Here is a 21,377-nt window from a genome sequence, read left to right as displayed (position 1 = left end):
CTCCTCCTCAATCCTTGTCTTCTTTCATATTGTGTGCTTAACTTATCCGGAGCTTTAGAGCCTGTTTGAGGGAGCTTCTAGCAGCTGCAGCTTCTACTAGAATTTTCAGTTGCCAGAAGCTCCCCTAAACAGTCTAGATTTTTACCCAGATTCTGAGAATATGTAGTTGTAGAATCTGGAAAATGAACTAGAAGCCAGAAGCTACAGCTTCTCTAGATTCTCGCTAGCTATCTTCTCAGCAGCTGCTTCTCAATCCACTCTTAGATTATTTTTAACTGTACGGGTCTAACCCGTCATAAAGAACGAAAATATTACTATAGTTCTCACGTTTTTCAACGCTTAGCCTGTTTTCACTTGGATAAAAACATTCTCCGATTTTCACTCGAAATTCGGGGAGGTGAGGGACACCTGTGTGCCTCTCATTCCCATCCAAGCTAAATCAGAACACCGACGACCAATTCAAACCGCGCGCGCACGTACCCGCCTCAACTCGCGGCTACCCACCCCCCACACACCCCCCACCTTCTCTCTCCCGCCACCACCTCTCCCTCCCCCGCTCGCCGTAGCGAACCCCCCCGCCATTGACGTCGCCATGCCGCTGCGCCGACGAGACTCCGACAGCCGGAGCAGCCACCACGCGCCGCACAAGTCCAGCAGCTTCTCCCAGCCCAGCGCCCGCGACGACAAGCCTCGTGACGCCATCGACCGCAACCTCTCCCTCGGCTCCGCCGGCCACCACCACCACCACGACGGCAGGCGGCTCGACCTGCACCACCCGCCTCCCGCCGGCGACGCCATCAAGGAGGAGTACGAGGAGGAGGAGCGTGGTGGCGCCGGTGCTCCCTGCGGTGGCGGCGACGGTGGCGGTGGTGACGGTGGGGGCGGTGGGGATGGTGGTGGTGGGGACGGCGGCGTGCCTGACCTCGCCGCGCTGTCCGTGGAGATCGACGCGTTCGTCGCGGCGGGGCAGGACGGCGGCGAGGCGCTGAGCGACGCCACGCTGGAGAGGTTCGCCGCCGCCGTCGAGATGGAGATCGCGCAGTCGGAGTCGGCGGTGGACAAGTGGGCGACGGGCGCCAACGGCGAGCCGCGGGCGCTGCTCGCCGCGATCTCCCGCATCGCGGCGCTCGCGGCGGCGCTGGCCAAGGCCCCCGAGGGGAAGCACGCCACCGCCGGGGCGCACCGTGTCACCGCCGTGCTGCACCGCGCCATGGCGTTCCTCGAGGACGAGTTCCTCGCTCTGCTCGACGACCCGCGCGTCCCCAAGGCAACGACGTTCGACCAGGTGCAGCACGAGGTCGACCGGTGCGTCCTCCCCGCGTCGGTGGACGTCGGGGCCGGAGTCGGGGAGTCCGCGCCGCCGTACCCGCCTGAGACGGTCGACCGGCTCCGGTCCATGGCCGACGCCATGGTCACCGCCGGGTACGTGACGGAGTGCACCCAGATGTTCCTGGTGGCTCGCCGGAACGCGTCCGACGCGTCGCTGCGCGCGCTCGGGTACGAGAAGGCGAGCATCGACGACGTAGTGAAGATGACGTGGGAGGCGCTGGAGGCGGAGATCGCGACGTGGACCAAGGCGTTCCGGCACACCATCAACGTCGGCCTCTCCACCGAGCACGACCTCTGCGCCCGCGTGTTCGCCGGCCGCCACGCCGCCGTCGGGCGGGGCATGTTCGCCGACCTCGCCCGCTGCGTCATGCTCCACATGCTCAACTTCACGGAGGCGGTGACCATGACGAAGCGCGCCGCGGAGAAGCTCTTCAAGGTGCTCGACATGTACGAGGCCACCCGCGACGCGTCCCCGGTCATCGACGCCTTCCTCACCGCCGACGACGGCAACAACAGCACCGCCCTGACCGACCTCAAGCACGAGCTCAACTCCGTCCGCTCCCGCCTCGGCGAGTTCGCCGCCGCCATCTTCCGCGAGCTCGAGAGCTCCATCCGCGCCGACGCCGGCAAGCAGCCCGTCCCGGGCGGCGCCGTGCACCCGCTCACCCGCTACGTCATGAACTACCTCAAGTACGCGTGCGAGTACAACAGCACGCTGGAGCAGGTGTTCCGGGAGCACGGCGCCCATGGCGGCGGCGGCGGCGGCGACGGCGAGAACCCGTTCGCGGCGCAGCTGATGGAGGTGATGGAGCTCCTCCACGGCAACCTGGAAGGGAAATCGCGGCTCTACAAGGACCCATCACTGAGCAACATCTTCCTGATGAACAATGGGAGGTACATGCTGCAGAAGATCAGGGGCTCGCCGGAGACGAACGCCATGCTCGGCGAGGCGTGGGCGAGGAAGCAGTCGACCAACCTGAGGCAGTACCACAAGAACTACCAGCGGGAGACGTGGAGCCGCGTGCTCGGCCTGCTCCGCGACGACGGCGTGCTGACGGTGAAGGGGTCGGTGCAGAAGCCGGTGCTCAAGGAGAGGTTCAAGCAATTCAACGCAGCCATGGACGAGATCCAGAGGACGCAGGGCGCGTGGGTGGTGAGCGACGAGCAGCTGCAGTCGGAGCTCAGGGTGTCCATCGCCGCCGTCGTCGTGCCGGCGTACCGCTCCTTCCTCGGCCGCTTCGCGCAGACGTTCAGCGCCGGGAGGCAGTCGGAGAAGTACGTCAAGCTCAGCGCCGACGACGTCGAGGCCATCATCGACGAGCTCTTCGACGGCAACGCCACCTCCATGACTAGGAGGCGGACATAGCAACACAACTAAATCGCCGCCGCGAGCGCAACCGCAGATGGATCAGAATGCGCGGGAAGAAGAAGGAGGAGGATTAATTTGAGCTGATTATAATTTCTTGGTTTAAGCCATGTGTTAATTATTTTGTTTTTTTCTTCTTATGTTCTTTTCTTCTTCTTTTTTTCTGGTTAAGAATGTTAATTCGATCGGTCGAACAGGTGATGTACTACTAATTGTTACTGGATTATCTCAGGGCAGATAGGTTTATGTATCCATTATTAATCCATGTACTTAATTTTACCCGATGAAATTGAGCTTTTTTTCTTTGTTGTTAGTTAATCACTTTTGACAATCAGATGTAAGTTGACTACATAATGAAATGTGCATTATCTTTAGAAAAATCACTTTGACAACCGAAAAGCAGCTTCATCTGGATCAATTGGGGAAATTACAAGGAAATTAAATTCAGAATAATTTTTGGTGATATTTCAGGCCATAGTTTCAGTCTACAATTTTGGTGTACACCTTGACATCTCTCCACCGCGACTCCATATAGTGGGAGGGGTCCCTCTGCACGTACACCACGAACTTGAAGTAATGCCTGTAGCCGCCGTGTCCGGGGACGGCGAGCCTCCGCTCGCCGTCGACGAACACGGCAAGCTTCCCCACGCCGGCGACATCGTGGACCACGTTGAGCCTGAACCACCTGTCGTAGATGTCGCCGTCGACGACCCGGGCCTCGTCGTGGTAGTACATCAGCCGGCCGCCGTAGACGTGCAGCATCAGCGTCGTGTTGCGCCCCGACGCGCCGAACACCTGCAGGACTCGAATTGCCACACCCCAGAAGTGTACGTCTTCTGCTCCAAACAAAAAGGATACATATCAAATTATCACAGAAAATTCAAGAAATCAAAGATGACGAAATTCACAGCATTGGAAATTTAAGATTGATTCCTTTTTTTTAAAAAAAAAGACTGAAGAGTAGCATGTTTAAAAAAACAGAAATAAGTTTAAGAACCTATTTTGGAATATTTTGAAATTTGGTAAGAAATGAAAGACGATCTGAAAGTCACAACATTGCGAAATTAGATTGAAGAGTAGTACTATGTTAAAAAAAATTAAAACAAAACATATTTTTGAAAAATGGTGTGATTACGTTTAGGAGTATTTCGGAGCGTGGCTTGGTGGTGCTGCCGGGGCTGAAGGGGCGGTCGGAGCAGAGCACCCACATCCGCCGCACGCCGTCGCGGAACTCGTACCGCTGCTCCGGCGGCAGGTCGTACGGCTTATGCAGCTTGAACATGTCCCCGGTGAGCTCGACGGCGGCGAAGCCGGCGGTCGGGTCCACGTCAGCGCCGGAGCTCCCGTCGCACGGCGGCAAGGGCAAGAGGATGATGATGAGCCATGGTAACCAGCAACACTTGGCCATTTTTATCCTACGCTCGCTGGTTCTCTGCAGAGTTTGAGGACTTCAGGTTCAGGATATTGTCATCGATGAGGCAGTAACTCTCTCTGTAGTGGGATTTTATGGGTGTTCCATTCTGAACAAGTCCTTGATTGATTAGATTAAGCTAATTAATGGTGGTGTTAGGATAACATTGGGTGATGATAGCGTGATTGGGTTGGTTAAAAAAGTAGGACAGGCCTGCAGAAATCTGTGCTGGCTCGTTTGTCAGTTCAGGTGTGGTACCCCTAATGGGCGATTGATCGCCGTGGGGATGGGGTAGCGATCAGATTCGCTTCCCACCTCCCCCTCCCCCTCCACCTGGTTTTCTTTTTTGGCACCGCATTACTTTCCTATTTTAGTAAATTTATACACCTAAAGTTTATACACCTAAAGTTTAGATACCAAAAGTTTATAAGTCAAAAGTTTATTTATGTATCCGATTCAAATTTGAATTTGAATTCAAATATTTTTTTTATATATAGTATTTATGTACATCTAAAGTTTATAGACCTAAAGTTTATAAGTCAAAAGTTTATATACCCGTTTCAAATTTGAATTTGAATTCAAATATCCGATTTAAATTTGAATTTGAATTGAAATATTTTTCATATATAGTATTTCTATACATCTAAAGTTTATAGACCTAAAGTTTATATACCCGATTCAAATTTGAATTTGAATTATATCTGATTCAAATTTGAATTTAAATTCAAATATTTTCTATATATAGTATTTATATACATCTAAAATTTATTGACCCAAAGTTTATAAGTCAAAAGTTTACATACTCGATTCAAATTTGAATTTGAATTCAAATTTTTTATATATAGTATTTCTATACATAAATTTTTCTAACTTTTGTTTTTCAAAAAATTTTGTGTGATCACTGTAATAGAAAGAGGAGAAGGAGAGGAGGAAGAGAGAATAGGGAGGAGTACATCTAGTAGTATAGGGGAGAGGGTGGGCGGGTGATCACTGGGTGGGTGGGGGAGCGATCACCCGCCCATTAGCCTTTCCGGTTCAGGTGAGCCTGCAAAGCTTTTGTTTGCAAACTATTGTCCGTGATGCTGATGCATTCATGTAACGTGCTTCAGGTTTTCATGTTTTGATCTTCAGGTTCAGAGTTCAGACAATGCCAATCCTTTGGTCAGCATCTAGCAAGCAATGTACTTCCTCCGTGGAGAAATATAAGACGTATTAGCCTTTTATTGATCACAACACACCTTCATAAGATATTATCAACACATAAAATTAACATGGTATCACCTGTGTGACAATATATATCGTTAACTTAACTATTATTCAAAAATACATATGTGTAGGAGGGGAAAGGTGAGGGCTTAATCAGTATACAACTTGAACGCCCACATAGAACAAAAAAAAATCTGATGAACACTTCAACACTTTGCTCTGTTTCTACTTTCTACCAGTTAGGACAGGACAGGACAGGTTCTCTTTAAGCATGTTCAAGCTTGACGATTAGTGTTAGCTAGTACTAGGAACAACCTCAACGCTTTTGATGACAAACGGCCCAAAGCAACAGGAGCATCTCTTCCAAACCCAATTCCCAAAGAAATGAATACGTGCAACCAAAGTTTCTCCACCGTCTGATTATCTGTCCATCATTAGCTGGTTTAATCAGTTTTCAGTTTTTTTCACACACAGATTGCTTGATTAGATGCAGAAAGAAGCGAGGTTTATTAAACTTGGCGCCAATTTAGCAATTAACAGAAAAACCAACCACGCATATGGCAGCAGCAGCAGCAACTCTCGCCACGGAAAATGCTAGTAGTATACTAGGCCATGGACCTGGACCTCGCCGTGCAAGTCTCCCGCCGGCCAGTCTCCGGCGAGGACTTCGCCTTCGCCACCTCCGACACCGACGCCGCCTTCCTCGTCCTCGCCCACCTCCCCGGTAGTAACCCATGCTCCGCCGCCGCCGTTGAATTGACATTGGTGTGAGATTTTTGTGTTTTTGTGTGTGTGTGCAGGGTATGACAAGGAGGAGGTGGAGGTGGTCGTCGGCGATGGCGGGAGGGAGGTGGGCGTGGTCGTCGGCGCGAGGAAGGATGACGCGTTCGCGGTGGAGGCGGCGGTGGTCGGGAGGCGCCTCCGGGTGGCGCACCGGCAGGTGGTGGAGGGGTTCTGCAGGGTGTTCGACGTGCCGCCAGGCGTCGAGGTGGGGCGGATCACCGTCGGGTTCGAGGAGGACGACGAGTTGCTCGTCGTCATCATGCCGAAATTCCGGCCGGCGCCGGCGGTGAGCGGCGGCGATGAGGGGCGGCGGCTCGACGTCGAGAGCGCGGACTCGGAGTGTGGGTCGTCCGACGTCGAGGACTTCGATGTCGAGTCCGGGCCGAGGGAGCGGCAGGACGACGACGTCGCCGTCGAGACGGAGGTTGAGCTCGACGACGACGACGACGACGAGGACGAGCTATCCAGCCTCGAGTTGGAGTACGAGGACTGGATCAACGTCGACTCGTCGGAGTCGGAGCCGGAGCCGGAGCCGCCGCGCGACGTGGCGGTGGAGACGCCGGTGGCAGTGGAGGAGGAGGTGGCGGTGGAGGAGGAGGTGGCGGTGGAGACGCCGGTCGCGGTCGAGGAGCCGCCGCCGCCGCCGCCGCCGTCGGTGGTCGACATCGAGTGCGACGTCGTGTTCGAGCCGGCGTACCGGGAGCTGCCGGTGGAGACGCCGATCGAGGTGGTCGGCCCGCCTCACGCCGAGCCGGAGCCCCCCTCCGACGTCCCCGACCCGATCGACATCCTCTGCGTCGTCGAGGAGCCCAAGCCGCCGGCCACCGTGGACGAGCCCGAGCAGCCGAAGCCACCGGCCGCCGTAGAACCACCGGTGCAAGAACCACCAGCTGAAGAGACGCCGACGGCGACAGAGCCAGAGCCAGAGCCACCGGCGGCGGAGGAACCACCCGCCGCCGAGCCGGAGCAAGAGCCTCAACCGGAGACGCCGCCAGTAGAATCAGAGACGCCGGCGGAAGAACAGGCGCCGGTGCAAGAGCCACCGGCGGCGGACGAGACACCAGCCGCCGGCGAACCGGAGGAGCAGCCAAAACCACGGTCCAGTGACAGCGAGGATTACAGCACGTCGGGGGAAGAAGGAGACGGCGCGAACCGGGGCGGTGGCCGTCGCCGGCCCAGGGGGCAGGGGCCGCGGCGGCGGCGGCGCAGGAGGCGCGGCGGGTTCCCGCTGGGGATGGTGGTGGGGCCCGCGGTGATCCTGCTCGCGCTCGCCGCGGCGGCGGCCAGGAGGCGGCGGCAGCAGCGCGGGGCGGGCGGGCAGTGAAGTGACTGACGCCGGTGTTGCTCCGCTCGGTCGCCGGAGTTCGGCGACGCGAACATGACGTAATTGTGTGACGTGTTAGGCGTCTTTTGTGTGCTTTACGCGTTCGTTTCTTGGTGGCGTATTGTTGTGCTGTGTAAAACGGATTTTTCGTGTGATTGATAGTATTTCAGCCTGAGCAACACAAGTATATGCATGTGCCCCTATTGGGCTGTTCGGTGTACCTGGAGTCCTAGACTGCGGCCCTGCTTAGGGGAGATTAAGATTCCAAGAAACAGCTGGTGAGAATCTTTTGGTTTATAGTTTATTTTTCTGGATTAGCTTATCAGAATCTGGATCAAAAGCTGTACTGTTTATGGGAGGTTCTGATTCTGGTAGAAGCTATAGTAACTAGAAGCAGTGTTTACAGTGTGCATATCCGAGTGCTAGTGATATGAATATACTCAATATATTCACACTGCGTCTTTTATATACAGAGGAAGGGATGCATACTTGGTCTACACCAATATAGAAGTGAGTCCTGATACAAAATTACAAGCTAGAAAAAGGTTAAGAAATATAGTAAACTAGTGAAACGAAACACTGTAACCGACCTATTTAGAAACTTGAAAAAGTTAAGAAATACGGTAGCTAGTGAAATGAAACACTCTAGCCGACCTATTCAGAACAGAGGAAAGAGGAAGGAGGAGGTGGTCAGTGGACTTATGTATGTTTTTGGCTTAGAAATCATTTATATATTATGAATTAATAATACCATTTGGATCATTTTAGTTGAAAACTTACCCATTAAGAGTCTAACTAAAAGAAGAATTACAAGTCCGTATATTACATTGGTTATATTATAAAGCTGGGTTTTTTCCTTGAACAAATAAAACAAACATTGTGGTTTTCACTCGCTTTAGTTATAAAGGCCACTCTAGCTTATTAACGTTTTTTGATGAGACAAATTTGTAGTTTAAATAGACTTTTGACATTTCTTGGAAAAAAGATTTTTGACTTTTATATTGGAGCTAAAATTGTATGAAACTCCCAAGAACAATCAAAGAGCTCAAGCCAAATAAACTAAGAAAAAAAAAGATATTCAATTAGCTTTGACATCATGGACGGCTATATTATCCATCCATTATATGATGTCAGCAATTACCAAGCCAAACAAATAGTAGTTTATATTATCTAATTAAATTATTAGAAAAAGAGAGATCAATAAATTTCGTGGACAACAAAGAGATCAATAGCAATAGATATGAGTATAACATTGCTATTTGCCATGTCACCCGTTGATAGCACGTTCACTGTAAATTTATCGTGCGCATATAACCACACCCCTCAGCCCTCTCTCTCGTCTCGTCAGTTCGTCTTCCTCCCCTCAAGCCTCAACCCCTTCCCCTACCAGGCGCGGCTGCCGGCGATTGCTTGATCCCTCCGCCTCCCTGCCTCGCCGCCGCGCGCCACCTCGCCGTCGAATCGAAGGTACGGTACTCTCCTCTCCTCCCCCATCCTTCCCCTTCCTCGTGCTGCCGACCTCGCCGTGGAGTTGAGATCCATCTCGAGCCGGGGACTGCTGCCGATTGCTCTTGACTTTGCTGCTCGGATTGCGAGGATTTTTTTTCGGGGGGGTTTGATTTGATATCGGGGAATCGAATCCAAGCCTCCATCTCCGTATAGCGGCAAGCGTAACTGGCACTGCGCCCTAGTCGATCTCCCCCTTTGCGACGAGTTCGGCCCCTCCGCCTGCGCCCACCAACTCCGATCTCGTCCGGCGAGCAGCGTCGCCGGCGTCCGTTCGTCTGTCGCATCCTCGCCGGTGGGACGACACGTCCTCTTTACTCGTCCACTACCCGCATCCTTTTTCTCGTAGACTTAATCCTAGCTTCTTTTTTGGATCCGGAGGCTTTTCTCTTTGCCTTATTAACCTTAGTAGTACTACTAGCTGCAGGTTAGGTTTGTTTCCAAAAAAAGTTTGGCTGAACCCCCATGCCCCACGTTAGGTTCGGCCCTGATTGGGGGTACCTTGTGTAAAATGATGGCAGGATTATTTCTACCTTAATATTTTGAATTTTATCAGCATGTGAACTATACAGGCTGAATTTTTCAATAGCTGAATATTTGCAGCTTGGCTTGATATATATTCATCTATAGTAAAATTGAAGTTCTATGCCACTGATTTGTAGGCTATAAGCTGCTCCGGTTTTAGATAAATTAGGCATCTTTCAATGCATCGTGTTGGAAGTGCTGGTAACACGGCAGGTTCAAGTCGACCGAGAAAGGAGAAGCGCTTTACATATGTGCTGAATGACGCTGATAACAAAAAGGTCAGTTCCACTTCCAGAACTAGCTATCCTCAGAATCGCGGATGCATCCAGTTGATTCAAAAGAATTCATTTTCAGTGCAAATGTCTCATCATGCATTCCATTGTGTCTATTTTTCAGCATTGTGCTGGGATCAACTGCTTGTCATACCTAAATGCCTCTACTTCTGGTACGAGTGATTATCTTTTTACCGGGAGTCGGGATGGTACCTTGAAGAGGTGGGAACCAAAAAATGGAGTCGCAAGCTTCTCAGCAACTTTTGAGTCACATGTTGATTGGGTATGCGTTTCTCTGTTTTTACTCCAGTCGATTTAATATTGTTATTTGACCATTACGTTTTGAAATTTTACTAGCCCAAAGTTACATGATGACGCATACCATAGCAACATTTATCCATTATCGTGTTTTTTGATGATCCATTGCCACTTTTATTTGAATAAAGATGTATAAGCATCTTGCCCCAAAACAAAAGAGGATCAGATGGAAAGAAGACTACATAGTTTTCAATATCCAAGTATTATAGTTTCGGATGGAATTCTATCATTGATGGAGAAACTCATCCTTGAGGAGATTTGAGCTTAATTTTGTAACATGGACGCTTTCATTATCTCTGAAGTACTTTCTATGATTTAAGCTGATATATTTATCATGCAGGTTAATGATGCCATTATTGTTGGCCAAAATCTTGTTTCCTGTTCCTCAGATACCACTCTAAAGGTCTGTTGTTTCAGCAGTTTTTATATATTCATTTTGGATCCACATGTTTTTTAATTCCTAATTGTTTCACAGGTGTGGAATTGTTTATCAGATGGTGCTTGTACCAGGACTCTCCGCCAGCATTCCGATTATGTGATTTGTCTTGCTGCATCTGAAAAAAATGTATATTATCCAGCACTATGCTTTTCTGTGGAACTACTCATTTTATCCCTTTTGTTTTACATGTTTTTTTTTATTCTCTGCAATGTAGAGCAATATTGTTGCCTCTGGTGGCCTTGGCGGTGAGGTCTTTATATGGGACCTTGATTCTTCTCTTGCTCCTGTGGCCAAATCTGTAGATGCAAAAGAGGATGAAGCTCCTAATGGAAACTCTGGGCCTGCTTTGACAACCTTGTGCAATGTAAATTCTAGCAGCAACCTTGCTTCCACCAATGGGCAATCACATGGGTACAGTCCAATCACTGCCAAAGGTCACAAAGATTCAGTTTATGCATTGGCCATGAGTGACACAGGAAACACACTTGTCTCTGGTGGTACTGAAAAGGTATTATGTTCTTCATCTTTGAGAATGAGTATGCAAGTTTCCTTGGGGTTAGGAGGCACCATAATGTGCGAATTTCTTTGGACTGCTTTTGAGAGACCTCTCCTGTGATATTTCCTTATATGTACCTGTTTAGTGTAGGTTGTTCGCGTTTGGGATCCCAGGACTGGTTCAAAGAAAATGAAATTGAGAGGGCACACTGACAATATCAGGGCTTTACTTCTTGATCCTACTGGCAGGTTTGTGTGAAATGTTCTTGTAGATTCATCTAGACAATGATGTTTCTTTTCCTTGACAATATCCCTTAAAATTGACTTCTGTTCCCGTATTGCTGCCCCACTTCAATACTGTCATCTAAATCTATCCTAGCCTCTTATTCCACGATAATAAGTTATGGGTGTTCTTTCTTTCAATCTCCTGCAGTTACTTGTGCTCTGCATTTGTTTTTAGTATCTGTAATTCTAAATCTGTCATAATTCTGAGATATCCAAATGTTCTTCGGAGCATGAACTGTAGTTTAGACAGCCGCTGTCTATATTATCGTTCTACGTCATAATAGATTATATGTAGACAACTTCTACAATAGGTTGTCTACTTAGTAGTTATCTGTAATAGATTTGCATAATTAATGATTTGACTCTATAGATGGTATACATAGCGATTGTATTTTATTAAGCTATCCTCTCTGCTAATCAAGATACAACATCCTTCTCTCTCCGCTTTCTTTCTCTTCCACACCATCCTATGTAGCATCTTCTCCCAGACTGACATCACACCATTGTTCATGCCCAAATTGATGGCTTTCGCATTGGTAGTTGGATATGGTATTACTTCGCTCGCTAAATTTAGTGTTTGTCAAGTATTTTGGTCTTCTATCGCATTCATCATCCATGAAAGAGCTCTAGGTCAGCAGTGCTATTTTTTTTTGAAACTCAGAATTAGTTCAGCACACAATATTGTTGATATATTATGGGAAAATAGCACTACAAGTGTATGATCAAGACCCTAAAGTCCAACTCCAGTTTTGTTGATTTGAAGTCCCCAACTATTCAAATCTGTGCAATCAAGTTCTTTAAGCTCTATTCTGTTGGTTTGAGCTCTCAACTATTCTGTTTGTTCATTTTAGCTCTTTGTTATCTGGATATATTTAGTTAGTACCCTTTTCTCACATGATTAACAGACTGGTGATGTAACTACAGATATGTGTCAACATGGGCAACCTGAATAGGGACACAGTCACAAACTATTACTGAAACTGTCTAGCGTGCTTCCCGATTTGATTTAGATTATTGTGGATTATTGCCACAGATTATCTACCAGGTTATAGTGATAAATTAAATATTTGAAGAAATAAACTTAATAAATAGCTTAAAATAAGTGGTCGAAGCAACACAGTAGCAGAAACTTTTTTTCTAGAAAAAAAAGTATTTTTCGAAGCATAGAACAAACAATATGTTTCAGCAATCCGGTGAATAAGCTGAAAAGAACAGGACCTTAGAGATCAATTTTCTGCAACTCATGTTCAACAATTTGCTGTTGGGCTTTTGTGTAGATAACTTGAATAAGGCTACACAATTGTTTAGTTATCGAACTTCAGTTGCTCATCTTGCTTGTAGATTAGTAGGAATGATATAGTTTACAGTTTTAGTAGTAAAGGTGCACAGTGGGATTCAAATTAACAGGCCTAAACCTGAATGGTTTAATTACATCAAATTCAATATTTCAGGGGTTCAAATCAATAATTGGAATTTTGGGTTTGATTGCACAGAGTATTAGTTTTAGGGCTTATATTGAAGATTTTCGTTGTATTGTATACAATCCATTGAGTGCTAAGGAGTGATTGTCATGGTGTTAGATCTTCTGGAATGTGAAATATATTCCTGATATAGTTGCATCTGCATGCTTCTTAAAAGTACTTTTTTTGACCATCAGATTTTACCCCTTACCCTCTGACTCTTTTTAAATTTGAGATGGTTGATCTTAGCAATGGACCATGTATTATTTGATAAGCTTGCCCTGTGGAACATTTTTTTTTATCAATTAGCCCCCATTAAATTTCAGCAGTATTTACGTGAATGGATTCCTGTTGGATTTGACATTAACTGCTGGTGATTGTCCTAGTTACCATCGTAGTCATATTATGTGCCATGCAACCCATTTTCATGTATAATTTACTAGCAGCTTGATGATTTTAGAGGGGTTCATTTCATCGTGTGAGGTCAGCTGACTGGTGACTAAGATGGTGTGGTGTGGTTGTGGTAGCTTACATGTCATGTTTGACAGCAATATTTGGTTGCAAATGGTTAACACAAAATGTTTTTTCCTTTTATTTTATTATTATTAATATTATTATTTGGGGTTATTTAATTTGTTGAGCTAGTAATTTAATTTGGTCTGTAAAATGTTTACAGGTATTGTCTTTCAGGCTCATCTGATTCAATGATAAGGTAATTCACAGTTCTAGTCTTGCCCACTCCAGATCTTGTGTATGTGTGTATGCACACTAAAATATCTGTACTTTCACACTGATCATGAAGTCATGTAACATCTTGTCTGCACATGTTTCTGGATTTTGCAGATTATGGGATCTGGGACAGCAGCGATGTATTCATTCTTATGCTGTGCATACTGATTCAGTCTGGGCGCTTGCAAGCACTCCTTCGTTTAGTCATGTTTATAGTGGTGGAAGAGATCAGTCGGTGAGTCAAGTTTCAAATGTTGCATAATTGCTTCTTTTCTGAATTCTGAACCTTCCTGTTTTCTTGGATGGCAGGTGTACTTGACAGATTTAAGCAATCGAGAGAGTGTCTTGCTCTGCACAAACGAGCACCCGATTCTACAATTGTCCTTGCAGGATGATATGATTTGGGTTGCAACAACTGATTCTTCTGTGAATGGATGGAAAGCTGAAGCGCATGAACCCCTAAAGCTTTTCCAAAAAGGTTCTTCATTCTTAGCTGGCAATTTGTCATTCTCCAGGGCAAGGGCTTCTTTAGAAGGATCAGCACCTGTAAGCATGACATTTGCCATCTTTCATTAATTGTATCATGAACAATAATTTTGTATTTCTTCGCAGACACACTTTTAAGTCAGTAATAACAGTTTCACATGCCATAGCGATTGTCATACTTGCGCACATTGAAGATAAAATAGGGTATAAGGGATTCTGCAGTATAAACCTTGTGAACTTAACTTTGAGATTGACTGATCTTTAAAAGTAACACACAAGCCACAACATGGAGGCTGTTGTTTGGTTTGCTGCTACATATTTGGCGTGATACAAGTCTTAGTATAGTGACCCAGCATGTCATAGACACAAATTCATTCCATGCTTTGCCACACTGAAGCAGGCAATTTCTTTGACAGAATAACTGTTGCCTGAGTAAACATAGAAAGTTTGTTTAACTATGGGCAACATTTTTATTGGTGCTTAATGAGTGCTTATATCATGATTATACCACTTTAGGTCCCTATACACAAAGAACCATCTTCAATTATTCCTGGAGTTCCAGCAATAACTCAGCATGAGATCCTGAATAATAGAAGACATGTATTGACGAAGGTGATTACAAGTGTTATTTCCATCATGTGCTCTACCATTAGCAGATTACAAAGAGTTCACTTATATGCCTTGCTCCTATTTCATAGGATACTGCTGGTTCTGTCAAATTGTGGGAGATTACTCGAGGAGCTGTTATTGAAGACTTTGGCAAGGTTCTTATTTTTGCTCAATTTAGCGAATAGCTCTTTCCCTGAAAAGATCCTTAAGTATGTTGAGAGTCAGCAGCAATTCTAGTTTCAGTCCCAATTTCGGGCACTCTGTAGTTCATACTGTGTGTCTTTTGATTTTTTTTTGAATGAATTTGATATTTGATAGAATGTTAAGCCACTCCACTTTGTTCGTGCAGGTTTCTTTTGAGGATAAGAAAAAAGAGTTGTTTGAGATGGTATTACTGATAAACTCATGATCTCTGTGTAGTAAAAATCTGCTGCTTACTAGTATGTAATTTGTGTCTTTACTTTTAGGTTAGCATACCTGCCTGGTTTACCATGGATGCTCGATTGGGATGCCTGTCTGTCCACCTGGATACACCTCAATGCTTTTCTGCAGAAATATATGCAGTTGACTTAAACGTTGCAGGAGCACAGGAAGATCTTAAGGTTTGCACAGAATCATATGTTGTCAACTGGTTGTTTTGCTTATCATTCTTCAAACTTTTGATGCACCAGTAGTTCAATCATTCTGTTACTAAGACAGAAAGTTCTTTCTTTTGTTGATATATTTTAGTTTGTATTCTTGGTTCAAACCATCCATGACACCTAATGATGAAATTCACCTGATATGATTGCCACTTGCAAGTGAGATCTGATTCATACCTGATTCAACTTCTTAACAATTCCCTCTTAAAAAAATGCAGATTAATTTGGCTCAGGAGACTCTCCGTGGTTTGTTAGTTCATTGGAGTAAAAAAAAGCAGAGATCTGGCTCACACGGCTTGTCAAATGGTGACACTTCAACAGGAAAAGATGTATCCTTGAAAAATTTGCCCCATCCAAGATCTGAGGTTGATGATGGGGCTGAAAATCATGCAAGTCAGATGCTTCCCTCATTTGAGTTTTCCACAGTTTCGCCTCCATCAATCATCACAGAAGGTTCAAGTGGAGGGCCTTGGAGAAAGAGAATTACAGATTTAGATGGAACCGAGAGCGATATCCCATGGTGGATTGTGGACTGTGTTGAGCATAATCGATTTCCAAAAGAGAATACAAAGTAATTGCTCATTTCTACTTCCTATTCTCCTAAGATGGTATTTTTCTTTATATCTTTGGACCATTGCTTGAGTTCTTTCGAGATGCTGCACTATCTTGGAAGGTAGTATTTCGTGGAATCTCGGGCTTTTAGAAGGTCAAGGCATTTTAGTTGCAATAGTAAGCCCAAATTTCGTTGATGCTGTTGTTTGTGAACTGTATAACATATGAGCGTTAGGTATGTTGTTTGCTAGAGGGCACACAGGGATGGCTGTTTGAGTGGATTATTCAATATTCCTCCTCGAATTTTGGTGAACATATATCGTGATGCATTATACCTTAATTTGGAGATTCGCTTTGCAGAAATTCAAAATTTGTGCTCTCTAGCAATTTGGACTTGATATGAAATGTCCCCTCTGTGATACTAATTTACTCAAAGCCTGTTTATAACATCTATTTTGCCTCTTTCGTTGAACATATTGTGATTATATATATACTACCTCCGTTCCAAAGTATAAGGAATTTTAGGGTTGGACATGGGAATTAAGAAAGTAGGTGGAATTAAATGAGGGAGGGTTGCGATTGGTTGAGAAAAGGCAATAGGTGAAGAGTTTGAATAGCGGAAGATTGTGGTTGGTTGAGAAGAGAATGTAGGTTGAGAAGTTATATTTTGGGACAAATTTTGAATGCTACAAGTTGTTCTATTTTGGGACTGGGGGAGTATTTGGTTTCTGCCACGATTTTGTGGCATAGCTTGGTTAGCTGATATCCCTCTTTGAAAGTTCCAGTGCTAATAGTTCTATACAATGATGATTAGATACTGGCATAATCTATTCTTTCTTTTTAAAGGATTTAAATATATTCAATTTCCTATATTTGAACCACCAGTAATTTTTTTCCACAAGGTTTGATTAAGATCTCTGCAAGGCATCAAATTATCTGCTATTTATTAAGGTCTGCACAGTGCTAAATTCCTGAGGGTGTAAAACAATAGATTCTGCATATCCTTTTTGGATTTGACCCATTTTCATGTTAATAGTGGATCTTATTAGGGTATTTACTGAAAATAATGAAAGTACGAGCAAGTGAGATTTGGATTGATGTTTTCTGCAAAAGTTGATGTTATACACAGGGTGCCTTTGCATAGACATAACTGTCATGGAACAAACTAGTCACTGATGTTATTTTCTTTTCTTTAATGTAGGTGTGGATTCTACTTGCATCCTGCTGAAGGGTCACCTGCACCGAACATAACACAAGGGAAACTTAGTGCTCCACGGATATTGCGGATTCACAAAGTAAGATTGCTTTGAAATTTCTTGATATATACTCCCAATATGTAGCAACCTAGGATGGGATTCCTAGGACAACGAATCTGGACATAAGAACCCATCCTAGGACTACGAATCTGACCATACCTTATGTCCAGATTCGTAGTCCTAGGATTAATCCCATCCTAGGTTGCTACATATTGGGACGGAGGGAGTATAAGGTAGTAGGTGCTTGGATGCGAAGAATTATTGATATGTTTTAGGATAATTGGTTTTAGGAGTTTTTCTAATAAATTAGGTTTTAGGTTATTCTGTTTATTTTGACTGCACTGATTGTTTGTTTGGGGAAAGAAAAGAAAACTCGTGTAATATGAGGGCTCGTTCGGTTTGTAGGATTTTCAAAACGTAGGAATAGTATTGGAATACATGTGCAAACCTAAGGATTGAAAAACATAGGAAACTTTCCTATGGTTGTGTAGCAAATAATCCAAAGTATTGAAAACATTGTGTTGGAGTGGATTATGTTTTTCCTTCGTTTCCCCCTAAAAAGTGGAGGGATAGGAAATTTTCCTTTGGTGCATTCCTTTGAAACAAATGACAGTCCTTTACAATTCCTTTGAAACGTATAAGCCCTGAAACTAGTTTAGGAAATCCATAAATAGAAACCCCCCCCTCTCTCAAAACGGAAAAGAAAGGTTTTTGGGAAACTGAGAATATGTTATCCATGATCTCTGCTCCGTAACCTGGGCCTTAACAAACGCTGAATTTCTTCTACGAAAAGAATTTATTTAGCCGTTTGCTGGCGATCCATGCATAACAATTGAGTGAAAATAGCTAAATGGACATTAGTCTGTTGCATCTTGCATGCATGGACAGAAGAGTGAAAATAGCTACCTAACCATGCTTTTTTTTTTTGTGCTGGTAGCTAGCTTCCTGATTCATTGTTGCGAACTTACTACCTAGATAATATTAGGTAGTTATGCTTCAGGAACCTGGATTTTAGTTTGTCTAGCACTCAATATACAAGACTTAACAAGATTGATTACCTACTCAATTCCCCCCAAAAAATACCATGCAGATTGATATGACGCCGCCCTCTTTAGCAAATCTGATTCGCAAATTTCACAAATTACTTCCCTCCTTCCCAAAATATAGCTACCTTTGTAATTCAAATTTGAAGTACTAAGGTAGCTAAATTTTGGTACAGGGAGTAGAAGTGAAATCACAGAAGGCTACTATCATGAATGAAAAAAATCTACTAGCAAAAACATGCTAAGCTCTGGACAGGTCATAACATGATTCTTGATTCCTAGTAAGGAGATTCTAGTGCAAATGCAAACCAACAAACAAGCAGAGAGTTAATCAATACAAAAACCGAAAGAACAGAGAAGGGCCACATTGGTACAAGAAGTCAACTGAGATTGAGTAGGAAAAATGTTACCATTTTTTATAGCAATTTTGTTTTGTTATTGCTAGACTATCGTGTTATGTCTATTGAAGCTATATTTCTTTGTACAGGTAGCTAACTATGTGGTCGAGAAACTTGATAGACCACTGGATGGCAATGCTGACAGCACATTTGGAATGGGATTGACTTCTGGCCAATCACAATTTTCAGCGCTAGATAGTTCTTCACGGCTTGGACTAAAACCATGGCAAAAATTGAAACCTTCTGTAGAGATATTGTGTAACAGCCAGGCAAGTATTTCTAAATTCAACTGTTGTTTCTTTCTTTCTATGTACTGTTCCCCTTTGCTGAGGGCCAATGTTACCACTAACAAAAAAGGCATCACTAATACCCACTGTTTTCCTGTTTTGTCCATTGTGATCCCCAATAATCCTCAATAATGGATTTGAATTCAGATTTAATTCTATAACCATGCATTTAATTCTATAACCCTGCATATATTTGTTGTTGCTCCGAATGTTTTGAAGTCTAGTGCACCTATGGACACCATGTATTTTTCTCACATTCTCAACAGAGTTTTAGCCTCTGATCAATTGTTATTATGGCTTTTTTTTTCTGATTTAAAATATCAGGAGAGGTTCCTACTGTGCTATATCAATAAATTGTAATATTTATATGCAGTTTACAACATGTGTACTGAAGGGGAAATTATACAACATTAACTAGCCATGCTTAATTGTTATTATAGTCTTCAATAAGTTTTTGTTGTGACTATGTGCGGTAAATTTACCTTTTTTAACCTGTTCTGCTTGATTCATGGATATTTTCTTTTTCACATTATCTGACTAACAAGTAATAATGATGTTTCAAGATAAATTTGCTATAAATTGTTAGCAAGTATGATTGAGTTTTCCTTATAGCAGTCAGTAAAAGGTCAAATGCTGAATCCTGTTTATTTCAATTTGGAGATCATTATGCTTTTCTTGCATTAGGTTCTTATACCTCTGTGATAAATATTACTAATATGAAGCAGGTTTTGGCACCCGAAATGAGCTTGGCCACAGTGCGGGCTTATGTCTGGAAGAAGCCAGAGGATTTGATTCTTAACTACAAAGTGGTCCAGTCAAGATGATTGCAACTTGAAACGAATGTTCACCCTAGGAGCTGAGGAAATCAGTGCGGAGCAGGTCTTGTTGAAGATAACCATACGACCTAGAGAGAAAACTATCATCACGCTAGAGACAGAAGCGTTTCGCCCTTGTGTGCCTCCTTAGCGAAACCGCAAAAATTCTACCTCTGTAAAGTTCTCTGTGAATGTTGAACTACCACCAGGCCCTCTAGTGAGGTGTCCCATAGCACAGGTGTAATGATCTCTTCTGGCTACCAAGCTTGTAAATTTAGGGATTTGGGGTGCTTAAATAAACTTTAAATGGGATATAATTTCCCCTTCTCTTTTTTTGTGTTTACACATATAAGATTTGTAAGGAAGGTATCAAACCGTGCAGCGATTTGCTGTTTGATCCTGATCTTGGACTGTTACTTGCTGTTTTGCATTGTTTTGGGAGTCCCCTAAATCCTTATTGACCCATGCCTTGCAAGAAGTGAAAGCTTAAAATAAAGGAATGGTTCTAGAATGATTACTTGCTTGCCTGTGTTGTAGTGTGCATGGTCCCAAATTTGAGGATTTGGGGAACCGGTATGTTCGCCATCGGGCTGTTGTTATGCGTGTAGTTTATTTTGATTTGCCCGCAAGAAGTGGCGGGTTTTGGTGCTGTGGATTCTGTTTTAAAAAGAGAAGAGCTCTCTGTTTCTGTTGAGAGCGCAAGGTGACAAAAGATTTGGATCAGAATGTGCTACCACTAGTGTAGTAGTATTTTTATAACTGTAATGTTGACATGTTCCCTTATCATTATGTGTCACTTCCCTGCAGCGATTTGTTGTACACGCACAACGTAGCCCGTGAGCCGTGAGCGGTGACCTTTGTTGTGTCATGTTTGGCTGGTCTGTGAATGTGATCGACTGATGCTGCGTTGGAGCAGAAATTGCGGTTGTGTTCTCTCTTGGAACATAGTATGGCGCAGAAGTAACCATGTGTATTACTCCCTGGTACTATAATAGGTGACGTTTTTTACTTTATATTTGCAACGTTTGACCATTCGTTTTATTTGAAAAATTAGTGCAAATATAGAAAAAGATAAGTCATATGTAAAGTACTTTTGATAATAAAGCAAATGACAAACAAAATAAATAATAATTCTAATTTTTTTTAATAAGACGAATGATCAAACATTAACAAATAAAAACTTAAAAAGACAAGTAAGCGACGGAGGTAGTACTAGTACTACGTGATGTCCAGTTGTGCAAGCGCCGCTTCGCATGTGAGGTGAGGCCCCGATCGATGCGATGCGATGCGATGCCGTGAAGAGAAAAGCAGCCGACAGCAACCAACCGGACGCGCGCGACGCGATCATGGATGATCCCCACGGCTATGCCTACTGCTTTTCCCTAGATTCCCCCTTCCCTTGTGGATCGATCTCCCTGCACTCCTCAGTCCAGTGGAGTACGCAGCAATAGTATCCACTTCACTCGACCATGCTTTCCCGTACTTGTGCTGTTAGAGCAAGTTTAATATTATAACCCATTATCGGTTCTAGCCAATTCATACAATAATGTTTACTATACTATTAATATATGGTCTCACCTGGTATACACACATTACATCTCGGAGTTCGTGCTGTAGCTGGTTACAGATCTGTAGCCCGTTCTCTTTACTCTTTTATCTTATTAAAATATGTTTGTAGTTTACTTATAGCCTGTCTTACTGTGGTAAAACGAGCTTGCTTCGCTTTTTCCAAGTAGGCTGCCGAAGCATCCAATCCTTCCGTCCGTCTATCCTGCGGTAATGGCCACGGTCTGACATGCGGGACCGCTATGGATGACAGGTGGCTCCGTGTGCTTTTTATTT

The 21,377-nt window shown here is 44.5% G+C and overlaps 3 protein-coding genes and 1 pseudogene across 3 annotated transcripts; 3 read left to right on the top strand and 1 right to left on the bottom strand.

The window, feature by feature from the left end:
* Nucleotides 1-509: 509 nt before the first annotated feature.
* Nucleotides 510-3,013, top strand: LOC9269266 (exocyst complex component EXO70C1). Its single transcript, XM_015763872.2, has one exon. The coding sequence runs from the start codon at nt 593-595 to the stop codon at nt 2,693-2,695; it is 2,103 nt and encodes a 700-aa protein (XP_015619358.1). The 5' UTR covers nt 510-592; the 3' UTR covers nt 2,696-3,013.
* Nucleotides 3,014-3,175: 162 nt separating this feature from the next.
* LOC4351593 (citrate-binding protein-like) lies at nt 3,176-4,103 on the bottom strand (annotated as a pseudogene).
* Nucleotides 4,104-5,898: 1,795 nt separating this feature from the next.
* On the top strand, nt 5,899-7,891 carry LOC4351591 (uncharacterized). Its single transcript, XM_015763917.3, has 2 exons — nt 5,899-6,036; nt 6,113-7,891. The coding sequence occupies exons 1-2, from the start codon at nt 5,925-5,927 to the stop codon at nt 7,417-7,419; spliced, it is 1,419 nt and encodes a 472-aa protein (XP_015619403.1). The 5' UTR covers nt 5,899-5,924; the 3' UTR covers nt 7,420-7,891.
* Nucleotides 7,892-8,762: 871 nt separating this feature from the next.
* LOC4351590 (uncharacterized) lies at nt 8,763-19,951 on the top strand. The gene is made up of 18 exons (XM_015764683.3): nt 8,763-8,886; nt 9,588-9,728; nt 9,847-10,005; nt 10,381-10,443; nt 10,516-10,605; nt 10,694-10,987; nt 11,126-11,223; nt 13,396-13,431; nt 13,563-13,683; nt 13,758-13,994; nt 14,451-14,546; nt 14,633-14,698; nt 14,893-14,931; nt 15,011-15,145; nt 15,403-15,755; nt 16,938-17,031; nt 18,523-18,702; nt 19,446-19,951. The coding sequence occupies exons 2-18, from the start codon at nt 9,630-9,632 to the stop codon at nt 19,542-19,544; spliced, it is 2,259 nt and encodes a 752-aa protein (XP_015620169.1). The 5' UTR covers nt 8,763-8,886; nt 9,588-9,629; the 3' UTR covers nt 19,545-19,951.
* The last annotated feature ends 1,426 nt before the right edge of the window (nt 19,952-21,377 follow it).

This window comes from Oryza sativa, chromosome 12 (genome assembly GCF_034140825.1).
Source record: "Oryza sativa Japonica Group chromosome 12, ASM3414082v1".
NCBI classification, from domain to species: domain Eukaryota; kingdom Viridiplantae; phylum Streptophyta; class Magnoliopsida; order Poales; family Poaceae; genus Oryza; species Oryza sativa.
Note: the sequence above shows the minus strand (reverse complement) of the source record. Positions and strands in the feature narration are given on the sequence as shown.